General features: G+C 34.1%; 1 protein-coding gene across 1 annotated transcript; it reads left to right on the forward strand.

Moving 5' to 3' along the window:
• The first annotated feature begins 7 nt into the window (after nucleotides 1-7).
• Nucleotides 8-3,513, forward strand: LOC110036017 (subtilisin-like protease SBT1.7). Its single transcript, XM_020740361.1, has 3 exons — nucleotides 8-750; nucleotides 1,573-2,605; nucleotides 2,948-3,513. Exons 1-3 carry the CDS (start codon nucleotides 209-211, stop codon nucleotides 3,317-3,319), a joined length of 1,947 nt encoding a protein of 648 aa, XP_020596020.1. The 5' UTR covers nucleotides 8-208; the 3' UTR covers nucleotides 3,320-3,513.
• The last annotated feature ends 15,798 nt before the right edge of the window (nucleotides 3,514-19,311 follow it).

Here is a 19,311-nt window from a genome sequence, read left to right on the forward strand (position 1 = left end):
AAATCCCCCAGACCAAACCCAAACCTACATCATCCATGTTCTCAAACCCAACGACACAAACTATCTCTCCGACGACCACCGCCTTCGTCACCACCTCTCATTTCTCCCCACCGCCTTCCTTGACTCTGGTGAGCCCCGTCTCATCTATTCTTACTCCCATGCCATCAGCGGCTTCGCCGCACGCCTCGCACCCCACGAACTTCTATCCATGGAATCCAAATCAGGTTTCCTCCTCGCATATCCGGATCAACAAATAGTCAAGCCACAGACAACCTACACACCTTCCTTCATCGGCCTTAATTCGGCCTCCGGCGTGTGGCCGAACTCGAGTTTTGGGGAAGGGATCGTCATCGGGCTTATTGACACCGGCGTAGATCCTACACACGTCAGCTTCGCGGATGACGGGACGTTACCGGCACCTCCACCGAAATGGAGCGGTCAGTGTGATTTCGGTGCCGGGGTTTGTAACAACAAGATTATCGGAGCGATGGCTTTCCGTGGCGGATCTCACCCATCACCGCTTGATGATATAGGACATGGGACACACACAGCAAGTACGGCGGCCGGCGTCGCCGTAGGAAACGCAAGCGTGCTTGGTCAGGCGCGTGGAGTTGCTACTGGTGTGGCGCCGAGGGCTCACTTGGCGATTTACAAGGTGCTCTTTGGTGGTTCAGGGACGTTCTCGGACGCAATTGCTGGGATTGATAAAGCTATCGCTGATGGCGTCGACGTGCTTTCCATGTCGCTTGGGTCTGTATTTTTGTATATAATTGCACGCCATTTTTTTTCGGAAATGAAGTAAAATCTAATATTTATTTTCTTAAATAGATGATGATTATCTTACATCTGAGGCTTAAATCAAAGATCTGACTGGAGTTGGCATAGATGACAAAATTTTTTATTCAGTGAATTTTTTTTTTCAAAACGTGCTGAAAACCTTGCTAATTAATCCGCTTGGTATTTGCACATAATTAAGCTGTTTAATAGAGCTGATTTGAATTGTAACTATTTATTATTTAGCATGTGTAGATATTTGATTGTGTAACACTTTGCTTCTCTTTAGTAATGGCTTGATAGGGATTTGCTTACCTTTCATTAAATTTTTACGAATTTTTATATCCAATAGCTGCATTTTTCATGATTATTTAAATAAAAATTTATTACATAAAAATAAACTTATGAAAAGACGATTTATTTTAGATAAATTCATATGAGCAATTTTTATTTCAATTAGCTATAATGTTATATACAGAAGATTAGAAATCTAAGCATTAGAAATTTAAATTCCTTAAGAATTCAATGATTAATAGCATAATATTTTAATTACAATAATAAATTTGGGGGCATTTACATACATGCCACCAAATTCGTATCTCATGCATAAATAAGGTGGTATGTATGAAAAAATTTAACTGTAGGCGTTAAATATGTAAATACATAAGAATTGAGTGCTATGCAGATAAATTTTACAAATATATACGATTTAATTCAACGATTTATTTTCTAAAAAAATGTGATCGTTAATAGCTCTGTCAAAGGAAAAAGGTTAACTATGTATCAAACTTCTTTTAGTTCTGGCCCCGGCGAGCTTTATCAGAACGGATTAATCACCGCCTCCTTCGCCGCCATGCAGCACGGCGTCTTCCCGTCCACTGCAGCCGGGAATGCCGGCCCCGAAGCCGGCTACATCACCAATGATGCCCCCTGGATGCTCACCGTCGCCGCTGGCTCGACAGATAGAAGGATAAAGGTGACACTTCACCTTGGGAACGGGAACAATTTCGACGGCGAGTCAGGGTACCAACCAAACATCACCACCATCCACTTTGCATCCATACTACATTCCGACGACTGCTCTCAGGAAACCCTAGCTCAAATCGGCGTCACTGGTAAAATCGTTGCATGCCCTTATTCCGACGTTGTCCAAACCGGTACCAACGTTAAGAACGCCGGTGGCGCCGCTATGGTAGTGCTGGGCCCGGAGGAATGGGGACTTGCTACTTTCTCCGACGCTAACACTCTACCAGCGGTGTCTCTAAACCACCCAAACGCGGCCGCGGTTCTTTCCTACATCTCTGCTTCAAACTCCTCTGCCGTGGCCGCGCTGGAATTCCGGGGAACGCAATTCGATGCTCCGAAGTCGCCATCGGTCGCGGCATTTTCATCGCGTGGCCCAAGCTTTTATAACGGCGGTATATTAAAGCCGGACGTGATGGGGCCCGGAGAAAACATACTTGCAGCATGGCCCAAAGGTGTTGGGCCTAACCCGGAGGCCGGCCCGCCCAATAAAAACTTCAACTTTTTAAGCGGGACATCAATGGCGACGCCACATCTCTCTGGGGTTGCGGCGATTATTAAGAAGCTGCACCCCGATTGGTCGACTGCCGCGGTGAAATCGGCGATTGTTACGACGGCGCACGCCACATATTCGGATGGGTCAAGGATTGCCGATCAATATCCGGACGATGGACCACCGGCGACGTACTTTGCGTTAGGTGCTGGGCAGGTTGATGCTTCCAAGGCAGCGGAGCCGGGGCTTGTGTATGACGCCGGCTTTGAAGACTATGTGGGTCACATGTGTGGGTTGGGATACACAGATGCCCAGGTATATAATTATGATTTTGAAAGTAAACATATTTCCTCATTAAATTTATATTAAATCTAATCATTCGGTATGCTGGTGAAAATACATCTTATTTGAGCGCTCGAAGAACCAACAATCTTAGCAAGGAATATCTTACCGAAACTTAAAAAAAAATTAAGTAAATAAATAAATAAAATAATCTTATACCATTATTCTTTCCTTTTATATCGTGTTTCATATAGTATTTATTGAATAAAGAGTCATAATAATGTTGGACAAACATTTTATAATATTTTTAGTAAGTAAGTTAAACAAATTCAGCAATAATAATAACAGTTGATAATGTGTTCTTGTGAATCGTAGGTGAGCGCCGTGGTGCAAAGTAAAGTGAAGTGTGCGGAAGTAAGGAATATTTCAGCAGAGCAGCTAAACTATCCTTCAATAGCGCTCAAATTTTCAGCTGGGACAAGGAAGAATGTGACTAGAACCGTGACTAATGTTGGAGAAGCTAACGCAGCTTATACTGTGAAGTATGTGGCACCAGCAAAGGTGCAACTCACCGTCACTCCAAGCGAACTTACATTTTCCTTGGTGGGGGAGAAAAAAAGCTTTGTCGTAGAGTTCAGTACTAGTGCTGGTGCCACCCCTCTCGCTAAAGAGGTAGTGCAGGGAGAGCTACATTGGGTGAAGGACAAAGTAATAGTTAGGAGCCCAATAATCATTACATTTGCATAAAAATTAAGCTTTATTTCCTTATTTGTAACTCATTTATTGTTGATGTCAATAATGACTTTTGTACTTATGATTGAAATGTAAGAATAAGACGAATGAAGATAGAAGCTTAGATGATGGCCGGTGATCACCTCGTAGTCATATACATGAACTTAAATTTGATTGTTGTTCCTAAGTGAGAGTATATGATATTTTCTATTTATAGTTGGAATTAAGAATGCCACTCTTAATATTGATTTATTTAATTAACCAACAACGAAGTGGGCTCATCCCATATTTCCAATTGAACTTCGCTTTTGATTCGTCCATTTGTTCTTGCATGCAAGATAACCTAGTTCAACTCTAGATGTTACTATAAGCATCTATTTTCCATTTGTTCTTGCATGCAAGATAACAAAGGCTAGTTCAACTCTAGATGTTACTATAAGCATCTATTTGGTCGAAGGTAAATATGAGGAAAATTTATAAACATATTTATTTAAAATTAAATTTATTTAATCAGCATTAAAAGAAAAAGAGTAAGACACGACAGTTTCACCTATGTAAAACTGGTGACGATGCCTACTTGTCCCAGATCAGATGAGCAACATTTCGAAATAAACTAATTTATAATTTTTTTTTTTGTGGCAACACGAGAGTTGTTGTTGGAAAAGTATATTTTCGTTGAATTGATTGGCGATAATGAGTTTTTTTTCTTTTCCTTTTTTTTTTGTCTTAGTTTTTACTAGCATGCAAAATTTTTAAAATGATATTTATTATTATTATTATTATTTTTAATGGCATTAAGAAAAATTCTTCAAATCGGCGAAGTGGCGGCTTGCTTTCCAACTGGGACAAGTCGTCGATGAGTTGGCGACTCGCTTGACAACAGGGACTTGGGCTAAATCCCACTTCCCTTTCCTTATCCCCTCATTCGCATCCCACAAACCGACGGCCCCTCTCCTCTTTCTGTCGCGACGCATTTCGTCGTCCTCCCCATCAACTGACGGCGAGCCTTCGGCCTCCACATCCACTGGCAGCGAACCTACGAAGGCCTGGCAATAGCCTCACCGAAGCTATTGTCGCTAGAAGTTCGGCATCAAGTTTGACAGACTAAAGCCCTCAATTTGGTCTACTATTTTAGGCCTGGCAATAGCCTCACCGAAGCGACAATGGCCGCCGTCGACAATCGTAAGCCAAAGCATGGAGGTTGAATTTTTTTTTTTTTTTTTTTTTTTTTAATTAGACGGTAAATATTGAAAGAATGTTCGATAAGACGAGTTAGAAATGCCTGGAGGTTGATTTTTTTTTTTTTTTTTTTTTTTTTTTTTTTTTGTTTAATTTCATATAGCGAAGCCGCTGAATAATTTGTCGATACCCCTTTATAACTGCTCAAATGTTAGAGCCGAGCCTGATGAAATATTTTTTATGTCTAATCTATTGAATGGAAATGTTTTTTTTTTTTTTTTTTTTTTTTTTTTGAGTAGTGTGATTGCGTGGCACGCTTTCTTGGTCAGTCATAGGTCAAAGTAGGAAGGAGAAGATTTTCGGTTGTAGTTTGACTTTGATTCTTTTTTTCTTGAGCTTATAAGATTATTTTTGGAAATGTTCAGATTAATGGTGGAATCACTCATGGCTCGATTTCAACTGTTCCACAAGCAGTACTTTCCTTGTATTTATTTATATTAAGATTAGTTGTGTTTTTCAACTATTCCGAAAGAACTAATGGTTTGTCTACAATTTCCTTGCTAATTTGCATCTTTAATTCGTTTATTCTAGTCATATGGTGTAAGAAAAAGGACGATTTTTCATGCATATCACTCAAATGATTTGTATTTGCATATTGTTGAATCTAAATCTGTCCAGTGAGGCACACACCCAAGAATCTGAGCGGTAGAAGCTATATGGTTGAGAGAGAGATAATGAAACAGAAAGAGCAGATACAGACTTGAACCTTGGGACAAACTGGGATATTCTCAGGCTCTATGACCTGTTTTATATATAAAAGAGAGATTACAAAGATGAGAATGATGGAGAAGCTCCCTCTAAAATATGGGTCTATATTTGAGAGCCAAAAATCGTTGTTACATGTATTTACATGTATTTATACAAGTTAGAGAGCTACTAAGATTGAAATTACATCTCTGTCCTTGCTTTAATGAGAGGGTTATATGATATTATGGCTTTTTCATATTTTGAAACTCCTTTTGGTATCTTTCGATGTCCATGGATTCTTCACTCAGAGGAGTCCTTCGGCCGGCAGAGAGAGCATCAGTTGGTCATTTTGCTAGAATGTCGGACAACTAGTGTTTCAAATATTTTCTAGTTTGAATGTTGTAGATGGCCATCGGATGGCAGACCAAGGGTGGCTGGTTGGTTATTCCTCGACGGTCGACCTAGGATTTCTGACCAGATATCTAAGGTGACGACCAACAAAAGATAGTTGGTCAGCCTAGAATTTCTGGCCAGTTATCTAGGGCGACGACCGACCCAAGATGGTCTGTTGGCCTTCTGCCGAGGACCTGTCAGAATGGTCGACCAGCTAGAAGTTCGGGCTTGATCCCCTTTTCTTTTATGTACTTCTACTTTTAACTCTATTGCTAAGAACTAGATGTAAGTTTCTTGAAAATAGAAGCCAAAAACTTGATCCCTATCTCATACGATAGTACTATGATGTATGTGTGATTAGATTCTTGATTCTCTTTATTTTTATTTCTTTCTTTACAACGGTGTCAATTATTTGACTCCGAGGCAAGTAAGAGTACATTTGTCATATTTAAATATTGAGATACTAGGTAAACATACGTATCATTATCAAAGAATATATGACTTTTTGATTGAGCCCCGAATTATCGAACCCATAGAGAGAACTACAAATTTTTAAGAAGAAATTAGATAACAAACTCTACTTTGAAAAAGAGTCTTACTCAAACTATACATATTATGGTAGGAATGAAAGTTCAATTCTTTTTTGGTAATTTTGATAATTAAAAGTAAAGTAAACAACTAACTAACTTTAACTAGATTTTTATAAGATGAAGACAATACAAATAAAATATCTTTTTTTGTATCATGAATCAATAAAAAGTACAGTAATTCTGTCGTAAAAGTATTTAAATTGTGTTGTGTCAAATACGAGAGATATTATTCTTTACCCTTAGAGATATTATAAAGAATATTGGTTAATCTAAAGTATGAATAGTTCTGAAGACTGACTAGGTAAGAAAGATACTAGCTCTCACTCTAGAGTTCTCTCTCCTCCCTCCACGTGAAGGCTAACCTCTCGTATCAAGACTTAAAAAAGTAGAACCAAATTGAGGGCTTTAGTCTGTCACTCTAAAGTCCTGTAACTCTACATCCTTCAAAGTTTATTTTTCTTATTTATTTGCACTCAACTATATGAATTACATACTGCTCCATACAATCTCATGTGATTCTACAGTTAGTTGACTTAGACAATACCAATACGGATCTTACATGTTCTCACTATAAATATTAACATCTTAATTGGCCAAATCAAGAAGTAAATGAAGTATAAGGATTAAATAATCACAAATTATTCTAGCATTATAAATCAATGTTTCATACAACTTCCATTTTAAGGAAAAAGATAAAGAAAACTACTCAAAATTCATGAAGAAAAGACAACAAAAATTAAGTTTAAAAGTAGAAATCTTGTAAAAACAAAAGAATTCTAAATTAAAATCAAATTTAGCCACAAAGATAAATACTTGTCTCAGATTCCTCTCCACAAAACTCTTGAAGTTCCTTTGAATCTCTTCCTTACGCATACAATGCTTTCTAGGTCTGGTCGCCCAACCCTAGAGGGTTAAACTATATTTATCTCTCTAACAAACTACAATGGATTTTTACTTAGAACTATCTAATCACTTTCTCCTTCACTCGGAATGAGAAAAGTTAGAAGTAGACCAAATAAAAATCCTATAACTCCTTACTTTCTACTCTCGAAAAGTGTCCTATGTCTTCTATATATCCATTTAATCCAAGTCCTCCTTTTCATAGTTTTCTAAAAGGTGTTTTGGTGTCTCTTCAAAATATATCCATATTCAATGAATCTTCTAAGAGTTTCCTCTTTTCAAGAGTCATTTCAACCTATTTTTGTGCCCATTAACTGTAATCCACATTTTCACCATAAGTTGCTTCAAACGTCCCTTTGAAATTCATCCAACATTCCTCGAATTTTCATCATAACTACCTGTCACCTATAAGGGAGGTCTTCGGTGCTTAGGCGCGACCTTCTCTTTCTCCTGGTGCTTAAGCGTCGGTCCTAGGGGCTTAGGCGCCACAGTTCATTTTTACACCTTCATTTTTACTCCAAATTTTATTCTTTTTCAGTCCTTTCACCATATTTCATTCATTTAATTGTACCTGAAAGAAAAACACACAAATATCTTCCATTAAGACACAATATCCTCAAAAATAGATATAAAAATGTGCACGTAAATGCTGTATATTTTAGGTGTATCAAAATTTCTCAAACTTAAAACGTTACTTGTCCTCAAGTGACACTCCAATCTTTTGAAATCAAAATAAGCAGATTATGCAAATGAGTTTCTTTAGGATATTCTAATTTTTTTTTCTAGAAATATACTAGTACAATTTAAAAAAGAGTTTAGTAATTAAGGCCAATTTAGAGTTTTGAAATCTTTAATGTGAAGAGGTCTGAAAATATGAGTCCCTATCTAGTTCAGAGATACTTGTAGATTTACCAAATATAGGGTTTAAGCTTTCTATCTCCCACACTTAAAATTTTTAATAAGAATAATTATACTTACTATATTATATCCTTAAGCTTAAGAGTTTCTCAAGTCTTATATTTTAAAAAGATCAACTGTAGAATCAATTTTTGTTTAGACACTTATCTTCAAGCTTCTCTTCCTTTTTTCACAGACTATACTTCACTTTTCTTTTCTTTTTCTTTTAACACATACTTTACCCTATTTTTTACTTAGGTGAGGATTACTATATATGGATAGGCCTTTAATGGATTTGAATTTCACTCTTTCTTTCCTAAAACAAAGGTTTGATATATATCTTTTACTTTAAAATATAATAATTATTTTGAAAATTATTTTTTTTAAAAGAGAGTTAAATATTGAAAACAAAAGTCTAGTCCTTCTACATTTTTCAAAAATACAACTTCTCCTATTAAAGATAGTTATACAATTATCGCCACCCATAACTCGCCACCCGCAATCACCGCCAATTCTCTCTCATTCTTTATGTTGAGTGTCTTATGTCGGTAAGGATGTTGGAGTCCCCACTCTGTTCATCTATTTTATTGCTCTATTTTCTAATTCACCTTAATCTTTTGGATCAGGTGAAAGATCATCAAGTAGTAAAGGAATTAGGAAAAAGGGAAAGGGCAAATAATGATAGAAAACAAGAGAAATGTTGGGTGGTAAAATTATAGAGAAGACTCTAGAATGTCAAAATATCGTATAAGGAAAACCACATAAAAGGTCTGATAACTAGAGATTTAGGTTGATCACCTATTCTGAATTCTTAATTTTCCTATAAGAGCAAGCTCCTATAGTTAATTACATCTTAGGCAATTCTAAATTGACCTAAGAAAACTCCTGATTCTCGTTAGCACTCTTTTTTTAAAAAATGTCAAGATTAAGGGAAGAAAAATCAAATATTTTATTTTTTAGGGCAATGAATTCCTAAGAATCTTATTCTACCTTAAAGGTTTTGTTTTGTTTATTCATGTCTGTAGAATCAATTTTTGATTAGACACTTATCCTCAAGCTTCTCTTCCTTTTTTCGCAGACTATACTTCACTTTTCTTTTCTTTTTCTTTTAACACATACTTTATCCTTTTTTTAACTTAGGTGAGGATTACTATATATGGATAGACCTTTAATGGATTTGAATTTCACTCTTTCTTTCCCAAAGCAAAGGTTTGATATATTTCTTTTACTTTAAAATATAATAATTTTTTTGAAAATTATTTTTTTTAAAAGAGAGTTAAGTATTGAAAACAAAAGTCTAATCCTTCTACATTTTTCAAAAATACAACTTCTCCTATTAAAGATAGTTATACAATTGTCGCCACCCATAACTCGACACCTGCAGTCGCCGCCAATTCTCTCTCATTCTTTATGTTGAGTGTCTTATGTCAGTAAGGATGTTGGAGTCCCCACTCTGTTTATCTATTTTATTGCCCTATTTTTCCAATTTACCTTAACCAATTCACCTTAATATTTTGGATCAGGTGAAAGATCATCAAGTAATAAAGGAATTAGGAAAAAGGGAAAGGGCAAATAATGATAGAAAACAAGAGAAATGTTGGGTGGAAAACTTATAGAGAAGACTTTAGAATGTCAAAATATTGTATAAGGAAAACCACATAAAAGGTCTGATAACTAAAGATTTAGGTTGATCACCTATTCTGAATTCTTAGTTTTTCTATAGGAGTACGCTCCTATAGTTAATTACATCTTAGGCAATCCTAAATTGACCTAAGAAAACTCCTGATTCTCGTTAGCACTCGTTTTTCTAAAATGTCAAGATCAAGGGAAGAAAAATCAAATGTTTTATTCCTAGGGCAATGGATTCCTAAGAATCTGATTCTACCTTAAAGGTTTTGTTTTGTTTATTCATGTTATGTCATGTTGTTTTGTTTTTTGTTTTGTTTTTTTCTGTCATGTTATGTCATTTTATTTCTCCTTTTTTATTTTGTCATTTTATATTTGTCATGTCAATTTTTGTTCAACGTTATCTTACAAGTTTTGATTTTGTGGCTATCCTAAAAGTTTTATTTTTGTGTTATGTTATGTCATTTTGTTTTTGGAGTTTTATTTTATTTTATTTATTTTTGTCTTGTTTTATTATCTTGAAATTCCACTTTTGAATGTTATTTCTAAAATGACCTCCCCGTCAGTTATGATCACTCTCAGTATCCCAAATCTACATTTCTAAAGTGACCTCCCCGTCAGTTATGATCACTCTCACTATCCCAAATCTACAAAATATGTTTGCTCTTAAAAACTTTGCAACACTTTAAGCATCACATCGAGATATAACATCATCTTATATCCATTTGGATACATAGTCTACTGCTAAAAATATATATAAATTTCCAAAAGATGGTATAAATGACCCCAAAATATAATTGAGAGGCATCTCATTTCTTCTACAAATGTTGCCTACACATTGACATTGATCACAATTTTTGATATAAGCATTAACATCTCTAAAGATGGTAGACCAATAAAATTCAGTTTGCAAAATTTTGTATATTATTTTGCCAACACTGAAATGTCCTCTAAAATAAGAATTATGGCATTTTTGGGTAATTTCATAGGTTTCTTCTGAAGGCACATATCTTCAAAAATTAGATCCTTTTCTTATTCTTATAAAAATGGGTCATCCCAAAAATAAGTTTTAGCTTCAGATAAAAATTTCCACTTACATTGTTATGTGAGACCATATGGTATAATTTTACTAACAATAAAGTTCATAATGTCAACATACCATAGAACACGCCACTCATTAATATTGAACAATTTTTCATCTAGAACATGTTGATTAATTTCTTTTTGAAAATAGAGTGATTTTTCCAATTCATGCCTAAACAGATGATCAACAATTTGATTATAAGCTCCCTTCCTATCTACTATTTTAAAGTGAAATTCTTGCATAAGAAGAATGCATCTTATCAGTCTTGGTTGTGCATCCGTCTTTTTCATCAAATATTTAACAGCATAATGATCTATATGCAGAACACATTTTGTTCTATTTAACTATGATCTGAATTTATCAAAAATATATACTATTGCTAATAACTCTTTTTCAGTTGTGTTATATATAATTTGATCTTCATTATGAGTTCTACTAGCATAGTAAATTATTTAAAAATCTTATCATATTTTTGTCCTAAAACTGCTCCAATAGCATAATCACTTGCATCACACATTATCAAACATTAATTCAAAAGATCTTTCCCAATCTGGTGAAATAATAATTGGTGCAGTGACTAATATTGCTTTTAATAGCTTAAATGTTGTTAGACACTCCTTATCAAAAATTAAAAAAATATATCTTTTTTGAGTAAATGGTATACAGGCTTATCAATTTTTGAGAAATTTTTAATATATCAACTGTAGAATCCATCATGTTTTAAAAAACTCCTAATTTCTCTCACATTTGTTGGGTGAGGTAAATTAGTGCACTTGAATTTTTGCAGGATCTACTTTCACACCATTTTCTGATATGTGATGTCCTAAAACAATTCCTCCTACAACCATAAGTTGGCATTTTTCCCAATTAAAGACTAAATTAGTCTTTTCACAACATTGTTTTTCTTCATAGTGCTTAAGAACTCTTGATAAATTTTTGAGACATGATTCAATGAATTTCAAAACACTAAAAATCATGTATAAAAATTTCAATTCCTTTTTTATTTAAATCACAGAAAATAACCATCATACATCTCTGAAAAGTAGCAGGGGCATTGCATAAACCAAAGGATATTCTTATAATTTTTCAAAGTTTTCATTAAACTTTCTTATTCTTCTAAATTTAAATTTGAGAAAACTATAATCGGTGTCAAGGAATCACATAAAAAGGAATATTTTAAATGTTAAGGAAGAAACTCCAATTCAAGTTCAGGAGGTTTTTCAGTCGATTGACAAAACGATATATTTTTTTTATCATGTCTATAACTTTAAAAATTTCACAAACATAATTTGAATCTTCCGCATGAAAATCATCAGATTGCTCTAATTCCTCTTCTTACCATTGTTCCAACTCTTTCATTTCAAATATCTCTTCATAAGTTGTTTTGAAATGACATTCACTCAGATATCTTATTACATACATCCTGTACATTCATCATCCTTACCTTTTGGAGGATAGTTCATCGATTTTTAAATATTAAAAGTAACAATTTGATCATTGAAGCACTTAGTTAATTCCCCTTTCCCCATATCTATCATTGATCTTCCCACGGCTAATAAAGGTCTCCCAAAAATGATAGACATCTCTTTATCTTCCGCCATATCTAACACAATGAAATCAACAAGAAAGATAATTTGATCTGCTTTCACTAAAACATTTAGAATTTGTTATTGAATGATTTGCTAACGGCAAAGTTACAGTAGTAGGGGTTATTTCTCCTAATCTCAGTCTTTTAAATATTGATAATGACATAAAGTTAATGCTTGCACATAAATCACCCAAAGCTTTGCCATAAAATCTGTCTCCTATTGCACATGAAATTGTGAAGCTACCAGGATATTTATGCTTTTTAGAAAGTTTTTTCTGAATAATAGAACTGCACTCCACACTAAGTGCAACAATCTTGTTATCTTTGAAATTCCTTTTTCTGTTAAGAATATCCTTCATAAAATTCACAGATCTTGGCATCAAGGCTTCAACAAATGAAATATTAATCGTAAGCAATTTAAAGATTTCTAATATTTTGAAAATTGTTTATCCAACTTTTGTTGACAAAGTCTCTGAGGAAATGGAGATGGTGGATTTTCCAAGTCAATTTTTAGTGGAGAAATAAGTCTCTCTAAACCTTCTGGAGCATCCCCTTTAGGCTCATCATTTTCTTCTCTCTCTACTTCAATCTCTTTCTGAACTCTACCTTCCAACCTCTTCCGCTTCTAAATTGAACAGCTTTTACTGCTCTTTATTTTGGTCTTTTAAATTAACCTCTGCATTACTAGAAGTGTTCCTAGGGATCTATTAATTAATGAATTTTTTATTTGTCCCAGTTAATTCTCAATATTTCTAATTGCAGCTTCTTAACTTTGTAACTAGTTTTCCTTCTGCAACACCACTTCTTCTATAGAAAACTTTTTTTCCTTAAATTGTGGATTACTATTAAAACCTTAAGGATAAGAAAGTCTATAATTATAATTACTTTGGTTGTTCTAGTTCCTCAATCAATTTACGTGGTTGTTCCCTCATTGTTGATTATTACCACCCAAATTATTATTAATCCAGTTAAAGTTAGGATGTTTTTTCCAACCTGGGTTATAATAATTTGAATATGGGTTATTTGGTTTATTATTATTTATGACATTTAAAGTTTCTAATGATGTTTGAGAATCTACCATTTGGCCTAATGAATTCTCTTCAATCATTAAAATTGGTTGAGAAAAATTCATTCCAATTTAAAGATTTCCAAAATTTAAATATGGGTTATTGATCTCTATCTGGTACAATAGTACTATGATGTATGTGCGGTTAAATTATTGACTCTCTTTATTTATATTTTTTTCTTTGTAACGGTGTCAAAAACTTGGTGCGTTGTTGTTTTATATATAAATATTGAGATATTACGTAAGTATACGTATCATTATAATGAAATATAGGACATTTTGTTTAAGCCCTAAAATATCAAACTCAAAGGGAGAACTATAAACTTTTAAAACAAAATTAGATAACAAACTCTACTTTGAAAAAGAGTCTTGCTCAAACTGAAGATACTATGGTAGGAATGAAAGTTCAATTCTTTTTAGTAATTTTGATAATTGAAAATAGAGTAAAAAATTAACTAAATTAACTAATTTAACTAGATTTTTGTAAGATGAAAGTAGTGCAAATAAAATATCTTTTTCCTTATCATAAGTCAGTAAAAAGTATAAAACATCTTTTGTGAAAGTATTTAAATTGTGTTGTGCCAAATAGAAACAATATTATTCTTTACCATTACTCGAGATGCTAGAAAGAGCATTAGATAATACAAAGTTAGAATCATTATGAAGATAAGGAAGGTAGGGATATTATTAGCACTCACTTTAGAGTTCCCTCTTCTCCCTCCACCTAGGGGCTAACCTTATGTATCAAGACCTAAAAAAATAGACTGAATTGGGGACTTTAGTCTATCACTCGAAAGTCCTCTAACTCTACACCCTTCAAAGCTTATTCCCCTAGTTTTTTTGCACTCAACCATATGAATTACATTCTTATCCATATAATCTCATATGATTCTACTATTAGTTGAATGAGTCATTACCATCACAAATCATACATGTTTTCACAACAAATTTTAACATGTCAATTGGTGAAATCAAGAAGCAAATGAAGTACAAGGATTAAATCATCACAACTTATTCAAGTATTATAAGTCAATACTTCACACAACTTTCATCCAACACTTAATTACTTATCATTTTAAATAAAAATGTAAAGAAAAATACTTAAAATTTATGAAGAAAACATAAAAATAATTAAGTTTAAAAGTAGAAATCTTGTAAGAACACAAGAAGTCTAATTTAAAACCAAATGTAGTCACAAACATAAAAACTCAACTCAAATTCCTCCCCACCAAACTCTTGAAGTTTCTTTGAATCTCTTTCTTTCTCTTAGAATCTTCCCAAGGTCCAGTCGCCCAACTCCATAGCGTTAAAATTTCTTTATCTCACTAACAAAATACAATGAATTCTTACTTAAAACTATCTAATCACTTTCTCCTTCACTAGGAATGAGAAAAGTGAGAAGAAGCCCTAAGTAAAATCCTACAACTCCTTACTTTCCACTCTCCAAAAATGTCCTAAGTCTTTTATATTTATCCCCTCTTTCAATTCAATTTAAGTTCTGCTTTTTATAGTTTTCCAAAATGTGCTTTGGTGTCTCTTCAAAATGTGTCCACATTCAATGAATCTTCCAAGAGTTGCCACTTTTCAAGAGCCATTTAAATGTATTTCCGTGCCCAATAACTGTAATCCATGTTTCACTAAGAGTTGCTTCAAACACCCCTTTGAAATTTGTCCAAAATTTTCATTGAATTTTCATCATTAACTACCCGACACATAAGCGTGAGGTCTTCGACACTTAGGCGTGACCTTCTCTATCTCCTTGAGCTTAAACATCAATTCTGGGCACTTAACACTACAATTCATTTTCACACCTTCTTTATTTTTGCTCTAAAATTGATCTTTTTTCATTTCTTTCACCATATTTTATCCATTTAATTATACTTGAAAGACAAATACACAAAAACCTTCTATTAAAGTGCAATACACTCAAAAATAGGTACAAAAATGTGTACATAGTTGCTATATAATTTAGGTGTATCACTTAACAACTTGTTTAGCCTAAGTAAATTCAAGAGAAAATAGTGGTACCAAAATAAGGGAACCGTGGGATCCTCACAAGTGTTGCTCTAATCAACTTTAACACCCTCCCCGCCATAATGCTTGAATAACAACAAAACATAAGCATTAAAACATATATGGTAAAACCTTTTGACCCTTAGATCTTAGGGCTGTCACTTTGAAGATGAGCTTGAAGCTAACTCTATGGGCAACATGACAAAGATGTACAAAAAAATAATTTTGAAAGAGCAAGCAGATCTACAACAGTAATCTCTCCTTAGATTTAAATAACAAGACATAAGATTTAGAGGTAGCTCATCTAGCATGCCATAAATCCTCAACTTATCTTTGGGCCTTTGATGTTGTGTAATTTAAGCCCAAACTCGTCTTAGGTTCCGAGTTTTTCATTGATTATGGGCATAAACCCTCCTATCTTTTAAGATATTTGTATGATTATGTCAAGGAAATGTAGGCCCTAAATAATAATGATTTAAATACATGAGTTTAAATATTTTAAATACATGAAATTATACCTTTAATTATTTGAATTCCATTTATACTTTTCCTAAGGTCCTCTAACCACAGTGAACTTACCACAACAAGTCTTATATTTTTTGGATTTATGTTTTAATTTTTATGAATTATTTAATTTAAATAAAGGCACCTAATGTGGAAAATTAGGGCATTCAATCTTAGGGGTGTCCTCTAGATTTGGAAAATCAAAGAACACTACTAAGTATATGAAGATCAAGCTCTCCAAATTTCATGTCATGGTAGCTAATATTTAGTTATCTATGATTAAAATAAGTTCTGGAATATTTAATTAATTAAAATAAAAATACATGTAAAAAAATTTTGATTTTTGTTCATTATATTCTCCTCTGTTTATTAAGTAAAAAGGTATTTCTATTACATTTTTATAATTTTTATACACTAAGTTATGATTTCTTAAAGTTTTTGAGTTAGTTTAAATAAAAAAGCCCTAATTTCTTACCGATCCATGCAACACTACGTCATTCTTGATGGCTCCAAAAGGCTAGGCATTGCATTCCCATTCGACATCTCCATCTAAGTCAGATGTCATGCATCACGTGCTTTATGAACCTCTCTCCAATACCCCTTGATCTGACTCATCCATTAAGTACACACAAAAATAGTTGGCATGCATTCATCATCCCCATCAGACTCAACTCAACAGATGTTCACAATAGAACCTCTAGATCTTGCTTGATACTCAACAAAATTTCATGGGTTTATTCCTACACCTTCATCTAGGTTAAAAAAACCTATCTATATGGTTGCATGCATATAAAATGCAAGTTTATTTCAAAATTGATGAAACCGAGTCAAAATTTAGGGATTTTGAGTTATAGCTTTGCCCAAGAGGTGAGGCCTCAGTTGAGTTTGTTTTGTAGCTTCGTCTAGGTCCTAAAAAAGTCCTTGAAGCATTGAATTGATTTGTGGTTGGGTCTATATAGGAGTTTGATTGAAGGGTGACTTGGGTTTAGTCAAAGTTTGGTGCAAAGGGCTCGAGAGAGAGGGATTTTGATTGGTGAGGTGGTTTTAAGGTCTTGTGAAGGTTGTGGAATAGTTAATTTTGAGTTTGGTGGAATTTGGGGAGATGGCCAAAAAATATTTTGATTTCAGGTGGTGAAATTAAGTTCAGGTTATGGATTTGAGTGGCTAAAATCAAAAGGATAGAACTTAGGAAGGCCGGAGGAAGCTCTGAAAGCAAATTGATAGAGTTTCCCCAATGAATTGACAAATCTTTTTTTTGTCCATGAGAGGGGTGCTTTAAATAAAGGAGGTAGGAGGCTTAATTGACCAAGCCAGTGGGATCAAAGTGCTACGTAGGTGGAGGAATGAGTGGCACAAAAATCCAATTAGAAAGAGCCACATTAGATGGGTGTACTTTAGGGTTCAAGCCATTGTGGATCCTCTCAGGTTTGGGTTTTCTGGCCACTAAGCTGGTCAGCTAGGCCAGAGGAGGTGGTTAACAGGCTCAAGGCTTAGGGGAAATTTGAATGGTGATTAGTTTCAAAGCTTAATTAGGATAAGGTATAGGTAATTGGATGGCCATTTTAGGAGGGGATCTCCATGTTTCATGGGAACATTGGTCAATGACCTAAGATTTAGTTCTTGGGTGATTGGATTAGCGTCCTATGGTGGCAGAGATGCTTATGCTTGGTTAATGCCAAATGCATAGATTAATTTTGATCTCAGGATTGAAATTAGGGTTTATCTAAGAATTGAATTTGGACTTGACTTGGGCTTGGTTTAAAAATCAATTGAGCAGTTCAAAAGGTCTAGGAGAATTTCATGAAAAGTTTAGGAAGTGATTTTAGTTTAATTGAATTTTTCATGAGATTTAATTTTTATGAAATTTGGATTTTGGCCAATTTTGGGTATTTGATTTGGGCTTAAAATTAGTTTCACTTGGAATTGTATTTAATTTGGAATTGGGCTTAGACATGATGAAACTTGAATTAGACTTGAAATTGGAGATGTCTGAAATGAAATTTGTGGAAATTTGGAGTGAATTGGGTATTTTAGGCATTTAGGGGCAATTTAGGATTTTTTTTTTAAATTTGGTGAATTTATGTGCAATTGAAATTGCTAGGTGGTTAAGATTGATTTGGATGAGGTTTGGAGTGAATTTGGAATTTTTGGTAAATTTTTGGAATGGGAGCATTTTGGTAACTTTAGGAAAGTTTGAAATATTTGGGAATTTTAAGGAAAATGGGGTTTTTGGGACAATTTGAATGGTTTGGAATGATTTGCTATGGTTTTTAGGTAGGAATTAGCAATTTGGGCAATTTTGGGAAAATTAGAGTTCGAAGGGCATTTTGGTAATTTTCTGGAATTTAGAGATAGGAGGGCAAAATTGGATGTTTAGATGGAATTGAAGGGTATTGGGAAAGGCTAATCATAAGGACACCCATTTGAGGCCATCAGTCCCATGGGCACCCATTTTGGAGCGCCCATGTGCTGGTTGACCGACCTTTTTCTTTTTGTAAATCGACAATTACAAGAATTTGATGACGCTACTAGAAGATTTAAGTTCAGGCAACAGTGCCAAAATCTTGACAGCAACTTTATATATATATGTGTTTGATTTAATAAAGATATATAGATATAATATTCAATAATGTTAAAGTCGAATTTGTCAACGCAAGTATACGTATCACTCAAGTAATATAGGGTTCTAATGGAGTCCTAGTTATCGATCCCACAGAGAAATAAAATACTATGGACTAAGACTAAATAAAAAGTAATACTTCAACTGCAACGACGACGTTCAATTTGCTTATCTGTCACTAATAGGCAATTGAAATAAGTAGATAATTTGAATAACTAATAAATAACTAATGATATAAAGTAGGGTTTAATTTGTGATATTCAATATATAAGAAAGCATCCTTCTCCTTGTCAAGACATTATAGTGAATGGATAAAATTAATTAATTAAATTTATATTGTGCCAAATAGGAGCATACCTATTCTTTACCCTTTGGTTCAGGCATAAAGAACATTGACTAATCCTATGTTTGGTTACTGATTTTGCGCTAGGCTGGGTGGATACCGGCTCTCACTTCGGAGCTCCCACGTTCCCCTCACCTGAGGGCTAACATCTACACATCAGCACCCAAATGATAGCACCGAACTAGGGATTTTAGTGTGTCACTCTAAAATCTCCAATTCTACGCCCATCAAAGTATATTTCCCTATTTATTTGCATTCAAATCCCATGAACTTATCGACTTCCAAGGGTTTTGACCTCCCTGAATCTTGGATTCATACAAACTATAACAATAAATAAACTTATCTCTAATTTACCCCAAGAACACTGCTTGAATTTCCTCTGAATCTCTTCCTTTCTTTACAACACACGGAATTCCTCTTCGAAGTAGCAAGGAGGAAGAAATCTCCCACTTTCCCT

Source organism: Phalaenopsis equestris, unplaced genomic scaffold, assembly GCF_001263595.1.
Source record: "Phalaenopsis equestris unplaced genomic scaffold, ASM126359v1 Scaffold201631, whole genome shotgun sequence".
Lineage (NCBI taxonomy): Eukaryota > Viridiplantae > Streptophyta > Magnoliopsida > Asparagales > Orchidaceae > Phalaenopsis > Phalaenopsis equestris.